Genomic DNA, 13,106 nt, shown 5'->3' with positions numbered 1-13,106 from the left:
GGGACAGAGGTGGAAGCTCATTTTGCCTACGTTGGTAATTGGAGTACTTAGTGGACCTATGTTTTCATGACGATTTCATTGCTTGGCTCTGATCTGATTTGCTGTGACATCCTACGTACCACGGGGTCATGGCCTAATGGAATAGATAGCATGGGACTTTGGGGGATATTCTGGTTAGTTTGGTTCCTTCAAGTGTCCACAGTTTACATTTTTAAGAAAATAAAAATCACTATCACATCCATGCTGCTCCAGAGATCCTGATGTTTCTGTCAAAGATTGATCATTTTGAAGTGGAAAATCATTTGGAATGGAACAATTGCTGGGACACCGTTACACTGAGCGTGCAAGCAACAGCAGAGCTCGGAGACATCGGAATTGTGTCTGATGGTTAGAAAAATCTTTTTGACCACAGTCTGAAGTGGCTGATACATTAGATTTCATTGCTGGTTAATTTTCAAAGGCTTTTTCTAACGGTCTATATTAAGTGCATTCATTGCTGTCCTTTTGTTGTTATTATTTTTTAGGTTGCTGTAACAAGTTTGTGTGTTTTGTCCCAGCAACTAAAGGAAAGCCTGCAAAATTTAGATCTGGGTAAAAGTCATCTCCTGGATCATGGAACTCTTCTGGCTTTTACACAAAAACTCAGTGAATAGCATGACTGTGTTATATATCCTATCGTTAAGTAAAACTATTCATTGGTGTTTACAAACTTTCAGGCTAAAAGCCCTGGACTTGGGGAATGGGGAGAGAGTCCACCAGACCTTTCCAAAGTTGCAATTACTGCTTGGTTGATTTGGAGATATGAAATGAGAAGCATAACAGCATGTAGGAAGGAGTCCCCACCATTAGGACAACAAACAGAGAAATAAATGTCTTCTGTGCATCTGGTCCTCAACTTCCACGTCCCAGGCATGCTCACAACCCTCTGGTATTGTTAGTTGGCAGGGTAAACCCGATCTGGCATTTGTAGAAAAGCTGCAAGAAGGTCTTCCCTTTAAATATATGAACAAAAGGTGAGAAATACAGGATGAAAACTAAAACTACAAAAATATGACTTTCGAAAATAAGTAACTTTCCATTTATTAAGAGCTGGTGTCAGTACAGCCAAAATACATACCCATCTAGGAAATTCACCTGCCCTCTTTTGTCTTCTTTTTTAAATTTACTAAAATACATGTTTACATTATTGGACCATTTTAAAGTTGTCTTAATAATCCATTTCCCTTAATTATAATTAACTGTGGTGGTGACCATCATTCTCCTCAAAGAAAAAGAGAGAAAGAAGAGAAATATGCATGAGGAGTCTGGCCACATTCCTTTTGAGTTTGCATTGTTAGATATAGGGAATATATATATGACAATGGAAAAAAAAGAAAAAATATATTTTCCTTCTAATAAATAAAAATAATTTAAAATGCTAGAGGCTATACATGACTATTTTAGTATGTTCATATATAAATGAAATCATTTTCTTTTCCAAAATACATGGAAGCAATATTCAAGGCAAAGAGAAAGATCTGTCTACTTTATTTTTCTTGCAATTCTTGCTTATCCTAACGTTTCCACCAGTGATTCAGCATGTAAGAGGAAGAAAAGTCACGTCACCATTTATGAAGTTTGTCAGGCTTTAAAAAAAATAGTTCTGGTCTCCTGGGAGTCAACATTCATCTTCAACTTCTCTGATTGGTGGAATCAAGCTGCTTGTGGATTTATATTGGTTGATCTGGTTAGCCATGTGGGTACTCATGGGCTTGATTTGAATGTTTCTGGGATAGGCATTATCCGGTTCATCTGTAAACCATTTCTTTTCTGCTAAAGGGCAAAACGGATAGAGAACAAGAAGGAGAAATGAGAAGCTTAGTTAGTCCTAGGGCAAAGACTTTGGAAAGTTCATTGAAAAATGCAAAAAAGGTAATCGAGAGAAGCTGACAGTGAGTAATTGGTAAGAGAGACAGTGCGGTGTAGGGAGAACACCGGAACCTGAAACATACCTCAGCTGCCCGTAGCAAGTGATGAACCAATGGGCTATTGGGACTTGGAGGCACCAGGGGTGGACTTCAGAGAATAAAGAGGGATTGGGAGACTAACTCTGGCAGTGTTCTCTGGGGTTCCTTTCTTGGCCTAAAAAGCTTTGGTGGTGAGGAGATGGCGAATATAACAAATATTAGGTATGGGCATCGCACCTAAAGAAAGATTTCTGCATCCATCGATTTGAGTGGAAACTGAGGGACATTGTCCCTTCCACAGACTGAGCGATCTAGAATCTTATGCAGGACCTCCTTCTTTGCTTGTACAAGCATACTTAAAGGTATATCTCAATCATACCACTCTTTTGCTTCTTCTGCAGCCAGTTTTGGGGATCTTAAAGTAAGCCCACAGATTTTTGCTGGTCAATGAGGGTGAAAAGTCAGAATAGCAACCAATGTTTTCAGAGGCTTTTGAGATGGCTTTAATTTCAACAAAAGAAAACTCTATGTTGCTATAAAATTATGAAAAGAATTCCTAGTGGCACTATCTTAACCGACTATAATCACCCGAGCTGTCGACAAGGGAGCTTGACGAAGGCTTGGCATTTCATTTCCACCCTAAATCCAGAGATGGCTGAAAGAGAATGCTGAGTCAGGGCATTCAGAGGCGGGGGTGAGGATGAAAATGGCCTAGCATCCTCCTGGCCGTTCAGTGCTATTTCATAAGACTCAGCCCTCATCCCCGCCTCTTTCTACGACTGGAATTTTCTGGGAAATCAGCCATGTGTACAGACACAAAGGGACTGGGGCAAACAGTGCATTCTAACTTGAGAATCGTATGCCTCATTTTAGTAGCTTAGGAAAAGTAAAGAAAAAGGGAAAAAGCTTTCAAGCACACCCACTGCTATAGAGACAATGGCCTCTCCGGCCTTCTTTTCTGCCTATCAGAGCAATTCCTAACTGCCTTGTCAGTGGTCCTGGATGAATACGTTAACAAAATTGCTCACCTGGCTTGATCATGATGGAGGACCGTGTGTGTGTGTGTGTGTGTGTGTGTGTGTGTGTGTGTGTGCGTGTGTGTGTGTGTGTGCGTGCGTGTGTGTGTGTGTGTGTGTCCCTGCATGGCTAACGATTTATAGATCCGGTATGTATGGTCAGCTCATGACCACTCTGCTTGTCTCTCCTGGACCATGCTTCCTCTTGCTGTGTCCAGTGCCCTGAGCCCCCCTTGTAGACACCGAGCTGGAGCCAGGATGAGCCTTGGTGAAAGCTCACTCACTAACCTTTGTTCGGCAGCTTGGTTTACACCCCCCAGGAAACTTCCTGCCTCCTGGATCACTCTCCTTCCTGCACTGGCTCTCTCACCTATTATAATTAAGTTCACTTTGATTTGAACAGATTGGACGATACGAATTCATAATGCTACATCCTCACGGTGAAGCTAACTGATTAAGTGCTTTAAATTATTCCCCCTGACAGAATGATAAAGTTACAATCTGTTCTGAGATGATCTACAGCTTGCCAGACTCCTACAGCTTCTTTCTACATTCATTTATCTTTTTGTCAAGCAGAGCTTTTTTTTTTCCCTAAGCTTCAATTCCATAGATCTTTTAAAGTCATCAGCACATCTGAATTATTAATGAGGCTGTAGAGGCAAGGTTCCTGATGGGCTGGTTAAAAAAGGTTGTATAGAAATCCGGGACTGTGTACACATCAAAATAATTTCAGCTCCATTTAAAAAAGCATTTAGTTCAAGTGTGACACAGATGAACCATTATGCATTTGTGGAAACCAATTTTTTTGTGATCTACGATTAAACTAACCTTTCAGAGAGGAGTAAAGTATGATGATTATCATGTTTTAAAAGCATCGCCAGGCCACTGAAACAATTTCAAACTATGACTTTTTCCAATGGTTTATGTATAAAGATGATTTTCAGAAGAGCTGAACCCAGTGTCTGTGCTGTTTGCCTGAGCTGCCCTTGATTTTGGCCACGCCCTTCTGTGGCCAGATTTTGCAAAGGGATTTAGTGCTAGGTTGGACATGCCAGGTTGGAAGGGAGAGTGAACTCTACTGATGGAAATGAGTAGGACTTCTGGGTGAAAGACCTAAGACAGCTGCAATTTGCTGAAATTTTTACAACTGCTGCAGAGAGTAATTGTTCAGAATTTAGTCTTTACAGTTCAATTCAAAGTTGGCATTTTGACCTTCCACGGCAGGGAGAATATCAATTTCCTCCTGCTGTCTGTAAGAAAGAGAGCATTATTTCCCCATTTAAGCTTCTCTCTCTCTTTCCTTTTGCATTTCTTGCCATAAATATAATCTAAGCAGAGTTCTCCCTGTGTTTTGGCCATTCAGCGTCAACACAAAAAGGAGTTGCGTTAAAGTGTATCCTGGGGACGAGCTGAGGTTTCCGTTATGCCTGAGAAACAGGCTTTTTAACTCGGGTGCCTCGTAAGATGTAAACAGCTGTTTTGTTGGAGACTTGGTTAGATATGATGCTGAAGAAATGGAGATAGATGAATGCTCTGAGCGTTTTACTAAAATGTCTGGGGGCAAAGGTGTTTCTCCCAAAGGGCTTGAGAGGAACCACACTTTAACGATTGCCAGTCATTCTGCCCCAATGGAGAGAGCTTTGCTATGACAATGACACTTTGGTTTATCGAACTGTGCCTTCCAAAGGAGCCGCACCACTGGGTGCCTACAAAATTGGCCTTAAGGAAGAGCAGTCAGGGAAGGAATTCACGTGAGTGCTGAAGCGGTCCAGGGTCGATCCAAATCCCTGAGCTGGTCTCCTCCCCCTGCCTCATCCCACGAGCCAAAAAGATTTCTGGGGGCTTTGTTTTCATCCCTAGGATGAGAAGGGCAATGGATCTGGTTTTGAGGGCCTCCTCCCTGCCAAAGAAAAAGAAATCCATTTGTTAATAAGCTTCTTGAAGATGTGATGCATGACGGCATCACTGTGAACAGACTGTGGGACCTGCCTGAAGTCAGGGAAGGAGTGGCATTTAACAGTCTGTGGCAAGTGATCTGGCAGAACGAGATCAAACCCAGAGAATAACTGCCGAGAGATGTGACACTGTCATTGGGAGGTGTCACCTATCAAGGCCGGCCATGCCATGAGCCATCCACTGCAACAGGGAGATAGCATAGAGCAGTAGGTTAAGGTCAAGGGGATCTGCTTCTCTCATGTGCTAGTTGTGTGGCTCCGAGCGGGTTGTTACATAATTTATCTTAACTTCAGTTTCTCATCTGTAAAATGGGGCTAATGGACCTTCCTAAGGGTGTTGTTTGGATGAAAGGGGCTACTGTCCATGAAGCACTTATCCACATACATGGTAAGTCAATGTGAACTGTTAAGACTATCAGTATTATTAGTAACATTAGGGGGCATTATAGCACAAAGTTCATGGACTTTAGTTTTAAATACTTCTCTGGCACTTCCTGGCTGGGTGACTTTGAACAAACCTGTCCCTTGGATTCTGTATCTTTCAAATGGAAATACTAACAGCATCTGCATCTAAGGTTATCTCGAGAATTGAATGTGCTAATATACATAAAGTGCTTGGAAGAGTGTCTAGCCCATGGTAAGCACTTGGCGTTTGTTAGTTTTTAGTATAAGGTCAGCATGGATATGAGTACTCTCAGTGCTAAAGGACGACATAAGGGTAGGTGATACCTTTCGGTGTGATTGCAGATAAACTAGGGTGGAGAACTGAGGTGTATAAACTTGGGTGCTGGCCAGAAGAAAGGGGATTTTGGCAGCAGAGAAGATGGAGAAGGATTCGGTTGGGTAGCCTTCCTTGGGAAGGGGAGGAGAGGCAGGAGTGACACCCTTCAGTGGTACTTGCGTCTGAAATATTGGCTTTCAACTTGACAGGGGCCCTACCCTACCTGCAAGCCATCTGCGTCTTCCATTGCTACTTTCATCACTGACATTCAAGGGTCTAGAATAAGGGTCAGGACTTTGTCCAGCCATGAGGAATCCCAAGGGAGCAGGCTACGGCAGGGAAGGGCTTGAGACCTGGGCTGACATAACTGCCTGGGGACCCGGAAGCAGAGCAACAGGCTGCACTGTGACAACAGAGTCTCTTTGCTGGCTCTGTGGGTTGTCACTGCTGTGGGATTTGGCCTTTTCACTTAACTACTCTTCAGAGAAGAGAGCATGAAAAGGGAGATGATGATACAGCAAAGGTACTTGGAATAATTGGGCATTTTCTCGCTGTACCACAAGCTGAAGTTCAGAGAGAAAGGGCTTGAAAGGGAAAGATTCCATTTGGATAGAGATAACAGTGGAGAACAGTAAGAGCTAACAAGGAGCTCAAGCATTCAAAGGTAACGCTGTGTGGTTTCACATCTCACACTTCTGAGAGCTAGTCTGGCCTTCCCCCGCCCCCTGCCTAGCAGACCCCAAGGTGCCAGAGGACCCCACCCACACACACTGCCTCCTTTCCTCTCCATGGGCAAAGTATGGTTACTGCACAGAAATGAAAATTGCACCGGAACCAGAGCAGTTTTTACTTATGAAAACTGTCTCGCTCCTTTGCGATTGTCCAGTATGACTCTCTTTGCCCCTTTTAACTGTAAGGCTGATGCTGCCATTCCCTAGGCCGAACGACTGCTCCCTCCTGGCCCTCTTCTGTGGCTTGATCCAGCTGACACCCTAAGGGTGGACTTTTCACTCCTCCCTTCCAGGCGGTAGGGGGTGATCCCTCTCACCTCCCTAGGTGGTGGATGTACGATCTCCTGGTGGGAGACAGTCTACCAAGTTAGTGACAGGTGCCCACAGCTACTTCATCACCTTATGACAAAGCAGGGGTGGGCTGAAAGAAGCTGATTGAGACATTGATTTTTTTACCCTGTCTTGATTTCCGGAGGCCCTGAAGTTTCTGCACTCTCTTCTTTCTCCTTCAGGAGCCTGTTGCTATAGGAACCTGGCGGGTTGATTTAATTGTCTCTATTGGGATGCAGACACCTTTCGGCTTTTCCCATGCTGAAGAAGAGCCCGTCAAAAGGTTCCTCTGGTCATCTGGGACCTTGAGGTTGCTGGCGGGAGGCAGAGTCAGTCTCTCCACTCAGTGAACTTACGGGGGGTGTTCCCCTTTCTCAGAAGCTGTGTACTCAGCTTGAGAAAGTGCCAACAACATGACAGCGTTGTGAACCATCTACAGGCATTCCTTGAAATTGGCTAAGAAAAGCCAAGGAGGTGAAGATAACTTATCAAATGATTAAAGGTATAAGAATTTTTAAGGTCAATTTATTTCAAAAATATTTATTGAGCACCTATTGAGAGTAAGGTTCTGGGTCATAACCTGTAATATTCATAATAGAATTTGAAACCTCTCCCAATAATGGTAGAAATCTAACTATAAGGGTCCAAGTTTCTCTTTATCCGTTTGAACTGGCTTCAGGAAGGACCCTGGGTAGCAGATATTAGGGATGTTGATTTCATGATCACCTGAGTGTTGAGGCTGAGAGGGTTTCACTGGGCCTCCTGGTCTATCCACTTACTTAAGCTTCACCCCTTTCAAAGCCTAAAACAAACTGAACTGAATGGCTTACAAACTGCTTCTCTTTTAGAATGGTGCAGATAATTGAGTTTCTAGCTATTGTTCTCTTTAAGTGCACATCCTTTCTCTTCAAAAACGCTTTCGCTTTCCACCCTGACCTACTTGCTTATTTTTTGGGTGGAAAGGGGGAAGAGGAGAGACGTCATACGAAAACCTTGTATGCCTCCTTCCTAAGAGAACCTGAAAGAAGGATGAGAAATTTGGGGTCACATGAAAACCCATGGAAGAGATTCTTCATTCAACTGAGGAAAGAACAATATAGTAGTTTGGGCTCATAAAAAATACAAGTAATAATGATACCTTTTTCATCACTGAATATATCATTAGCCAAGTACAATCAACTCTCAACTGTACGCCTGAGTCCAGGGAAAATCCCAAAATTTCATCACAAGTCACAGTCTGTTCCCACTCCATTCCCGTCACAAGGTCCTCTCATCAGAGCTGCTAACAGATTGTATAAAAAACACATTTTGGATTTACTTCTCTCTATCTGCCCAATCTCTGGTTGGGATTTCACAAATGTCTGAAAGGCAGGTGGGAGAAGAGATCCAGGTAATATAGAGACTGAATCATCAACCCCCAGATGACTGGGTGTGGGCTATTGAGTTGATATATCCAGCCGGACAGTTTTAATTTGGGGGTCATACTGATCCAACTGCATGGAGACCAATGCTCTTTACCATTAATAACCCTCCTGGTTTAAATTGAAAGGAGGGTAAACGATTGACCAAGAAGCAAGTTTGCCAAGTGGAATAGCTGCAAATGTTTTCCAGAAAAGCTTATCACCTGGCATCATCACTTGATTTAGTCGGTCTTGCCAAGATAAACACAGAAATGTGGACAGACTGATGGGGGACTGGGTTGGAGTGGTGATAATGGGGGGAAGTGGAGGAAGCTGGGTTTCTTGATGGGAAAATGCTTTTGGACTTGGAGCAAGGTACCAAGGTGGGCAGGGAGGCCACGTGCAGATTGAAAGGCAAGCCAGATGGAGAGAAGTTTCCCCCAGATCACCCAACCCCAAACCCAGGAACACCAAAACAAACTCTAAGGGGTCTAGCGGTAGCAGCAGGACAGCCTCATTGCGCTGAGCAATTTAGAAAGTGGAGGAAGGTGGAGAAGAAGGAAGGGAAGAGGCGGGGGGATGGGGAGGAAAAAAAAAAAGCAAAATAAATAAATAAAACCACAAACAGAACAATAGAAATAAAAATAAACAAACCAATAACAGAATAAAATTTGTAACTCCTTTTTTTTTTTTTAATTTCACAAAAGTTTTCACAAGGACAACGTTATAGAAGAAAACCCCCAGCAGTGGCTAGGTCATGCAGAACCATTAATTGTCATACCTTGGCCCATTCTATTCATCCTTGTTGCACTTTAGAGAGAGAAGTAAGCTATGTGAGTTTTACAATGCTTTTAAACTGTCATATTTCCTGTTGAGCACTTTAACTGGCACATTCTTATAGTTATAAATGTTCTGAGGGCATAACTTTATAACCTCCTTTGCAAAGAACGCATGAAGAGCTCTTCATGATCCAAAACTAGGGGATATGTGTGTGTGTGTGTGTGTGTGTGTGTGTGTATATATATATATATACACACACACACATATATCTGTATATATGTGTATATATATAGTTATATATAAAAAGATAGTTATATGTAATATATAAATCAATATATATAGGGACAAAAATAATTTGAAAAAAGTTTTCCACTCATAGGGCTTTTTAATATACATGTATACAATGATTCCCCACCCAATACTGATGGCAACACTGCACTGCTCTGTCTTGGGTGTGGGGACGGACGTTCTGACTGAGCCTCACCATTTTGTCAGTAAAAGTGCTTGTCAATTCACACAGCAAGCAAATCTCCAAAACTATCATGCTTGGGGGGGACAGGGGATCCAAAATCTAAACCCAAAACATTCACCATAAAAACACCTTTTTAGAGATGGTTACAGCTGTGACATTTTTCTCCTCCCCTCCACCCTACGCTGTTTGATGGAATTTGTTTTCAAGTAAACATTTCAAATACGTATCTAGCAGCCCAGGGCTAGTCCATCCATACAAGAATTTGGTCATGGTGGAGTTGGCCGATTTGTAAGAACTACTGTACTGCCTAAAGCACGATTTGCATACATAAAATATCTGACAACTGTATATTGAAAAAAGGGTTATTTTTCTACCTTTTCCCTCTTGCTTACTAACGTTAAAAAAAGAAAGAAAATGAAAGAAAAAATAATTATACCAAAATGCGTTTGGCTCACTGTCGCACTCTTTTTCTTCTCTCCCATCTGGTAATGACAAGGGGGTCATTCTCTATTACTGTCATTCACCTGCCTAAGTGGATTGGCTACGTTAAAGAAGTTGACGATGAGAAATTTTTCCCACCAGCTTTCTGCTTTGGGACAGCCAGCATCGTGCAGCTGTGCCAACAGCTGAAGGTAGTAGCTGGCTTTTGTCTTTGTTGAGTCAACTGTGGCTTGATCCTCCTACATTCTGATTTATTTAGCGTGTCGGCTCCTAGAAAAACATGATCTGCCGCTGGGTTTATCTTCCTCTCTCTACCGCGGCCCCAGCCCTTGCTCCTCGCTGGCACTGGGGCCCTAACTAATCAAACAAAGGGGAGTAAAAAGGTCCCCTGAGAATGCGTGGAAAAATACTTGCTCTTTCCTGAGCATTATTTATTCTGTACATAAGGTAAGTAATTCACCTTTTAAAAGATGTAAAAGTCCCAGGAAGGCAGTTTTTAATGACTTACATCTGATATTTATGATACATATGGCTTTTCATCCCAAATGTCAAAAGTGAGAGGAAAAAACAGCTATTCATATGGCAGCATAAGGAGACAGAGTAACAATTTAATATGCAATCAAACCTCTTTTCACTTAAATTAAATGACTAGCATTTGATACTTCCACGAAGGGAACTATTCTTTCCTCCACAGTAAGGGAAGAAATGTTCATATGAACTCCCAAAGGAAGCTAGCTCTGGGACAAAAGGCCTTGGTGAGTAACTAAAAAAATCTCCGGGCTTCCCTGGTGGCGCAGTGGTTGAGAGTCCGCCTGCCCATGCAGAGTACACGGATTCGTGCCCCGGTCCGGGAAGATGCCGCGGAGCGGCTGGGCCCGTGAGCCATGGCCGCTGAGCCTGCGCGTCCGGAGCCTGTGCTCCGAAACGGGAGGGGCCACAACAGTGAGAGGCCCGCGTACCGCAAAAAAAAAAAACAAAAAAAAAACAAAAAAAAAAAACAAAAAAAAAACAACAACAAAACTCCAATGTTCTAACAAGCAGGTGCTTCATCATCTACACAAATGGCAAAAGCCTTTCAAATACTTCGCGATATTTCGGCCCAGAGAGTGGAAACAACCAATATGTTTTGGTTGCTTGTTTCAAATAAACGTGTGTATATATTATTGTGTGTATATATAAAAAAAAAAAAAACAAGAGAAAGAAAGAAAAACAACAACAACAAAAAGAAAACCCAAAGCACCCTGATAATCCTTATACATCAGAATAAACTGTTCTTCTACATTAACTAAACTTGCTTTGCATAACTGACGTGGATCACAAGCGCTCCCTTCTTATCTGTGAACTCATTCCTGCAGTGAGCTATTTATGTCTGGAGCACGCCTTAGGGTTATTTTTCCCCTAGAATCATAAATAACTTTTGGTCCGTCTGCTTATTTGCTGCTGTGCTCAAGGGTTTTATGGTGGTGGAATAAAAATGACAACCACATGCACACTATCATACATATGCAAATATGTGTAAAGAAAAGGGGGGGACTACAGGGGAAAACGGGGAAAGTTACTGTTGGAAACACCCACTGGGTAAATGAGTGGCAGATACAGTTTCACACACGGAGGCAGTGGATACACATATCAGAGCCGCTCTTCCTGCACGTACTTCTGTTTGTCTCGGGACTCCCGGGACTTGGGCCGGTTCTGTCGGTTTGCTGTGGATGGGATGGAGTGAACGGAGGAGCTCTTCTTGCTGGAGGACTGGGACGAGTGGGAGGAATGGGAGAGGCTGGCCCGGGACTGGCCGGCGTTGTGGTCAAACTGCATTAAGCAGAAGATCAGGTCCGTCGGCACGAGCTCAAACTCGTACGGGGGGTTGGTGATGACATACCTGGACGCGGAGAGCAAAGAGGTCATAGAATGAGGATAACTCGGTGGAGATTTCACCTCTGAACCAAACCAGGTCTACCCGAGGATCTGGGAGGTGGACTTCCAGCTGGTCCAAGGCCTTAAACAGTATCTTCCAAGTGGAACAAACTCTTCCTCTGTTTAGCTCAACAGAGGAAGTCAGCCATGAGCCCTGGCGGAGCTGCTGAATTAGCGCCAGTCATGGGAGAACCAAACGGTACTTCCTGTGGTCTACGTACCCCTTTCAATACAATATCAAGTTCCCTTCTGCTCCTGAGTGGCCCGAGGGCATGCAGGAGGTCTCCAGGATTGCACTGCATCTCTCATTCTAGAATGTTCTCACAATCTCAGACATATGTCACAGGATCTTTGTTTACCATGATCTAGCAAAATCTTAGTCCTCCCTCCCTCTTTAGCTTTTAAAAATCAACCTTGGTAGAGGATGTCACTTAATGGAAGAATATAAAACACCTCCCTACCTATGTGTCCCTCAGGCTTTAACTGTTCTCCTCAATTTGATCATGTTTTTCCCCGGTTAACACCAGACATAACTAAAAATCACTTTGTTTCATTTCTAGCAGGGGATTTCAAAATTGAGGTCCTCAGGCCAGACATATCAGCATCATCTGGGAACTTCCTAAAAATGCAAATTCTTTTTTTTAATTGAAGTATAGCTGACTTACAATGTTGTGTTAGTTTCAGGTGTACAGCAAAGTGATTCAGCTCGCGCGCTCTCTCTCTCTCTCTCTCTCTCTCTCTCTATAATGTTCTTTTTCAGATTCTTTTCCATTACAGGTTATTACAAGGTACTGAATATAGTTCCCTGCGCTATACAGTAGGTCCTTGCTGTTCAAATGCAAATTCTTAAGCACCCCCACCCAAGACCTACTGAGTCAGACACTCTGAGCGTGGGGTCCAGCAATTTGTGTTTTAACAAGCTTTACAGATGATTCTCATGTTCATCTAACTTTGAGAACCCGCTGGTGCACAGCAATTATGCTCAACTCCAGCTCAACTGTAATCTCTGGGCATTAAAACTACATATTTTCATTTCATACCAGTTAAGTCAGAGTCATCAGACTACTTTTAAAAAGTACCTGCAGTGATTCTACTATGCAAGCAGGTCTGAGAGACACTCATCTCTATGGCATTGTTTCCTGGGGTATATTACATGAACACACTGATTTTGGCAATTCTAGGATGTACTTTTAATTTTAGGCTGCTATGAATGTACTTTAATGCATATTAGAAAAATATAGCTAGCATATATGAAATGTTATTTTTTTCTGCTTCAGGCAATAATATATAGTTTTCTTTAAAATACATATATAAAAGTAAGTCAATTGAAAAATACGTTAAGCAAAAAGATAGGTATCTATGAAAAAGAACATACACACACACACACACACACACACGTA

General features: G+C 42.7%; 1 protein-coding gene across 8 annotated transcripts in view; it reads right to left on the bottom strand.

Moving 5' to 3' along the window:
* Positions 1-1,497: 1,497 nt before the first annotated feature.
* Positions 1,498-13,106, bottom strand: part of KCNMA1 (potassium calcium-activated channel subfamily M alpha 1) — a 736,798-nt gene continuing 725,189 nt past the window's right edge. For 2 of the 8 annotated variants that reach the window (XM_073793411.1, XM_033841925.2), the window contains 3 exons: positions 11,447-11,671; positions 8,881-8,909; positions 1,498-1,809 (listed from right to left, as the gene is read on the bottom strand). In XM_073793411.1, coding sequence (XP_073649512.1) covers positions 1,658-1,809; positions 8,881-8,909; positions 11,447-11,671 — 406 coding nt within the window. In that variant the 3' untranslated portion in view covers positions 1,498-1,657. Of the gene's footprint in view, positions 1,813-7,745; positions 11,672-13,106 lie in introns of those variants that run through there. The other 6 variants (XM_033841924.2, XM_073793408.1, XM_073793406.1 and 3 more) reach the window with 4 other exon arrangements.

The sequence above is a fragment of the Tursiops truncatus genome, chromosome 16 (assembly GCF_011762595.2).
Source record: "Tursiops truncatus isolate mTurTru1 chromosome 16, mTurTru1.mat.Y, whole genome shotgun sequence".
Lineage (NCBI taxonomy): Eukaryota > Metazoa > Chordata > Mammalia > Artiodactyla > Delphinidae > Tursiops > Tursiops truncatus.
This window is presented reverse-complemented; position numbering and strand designations above follow the sequence as displayed.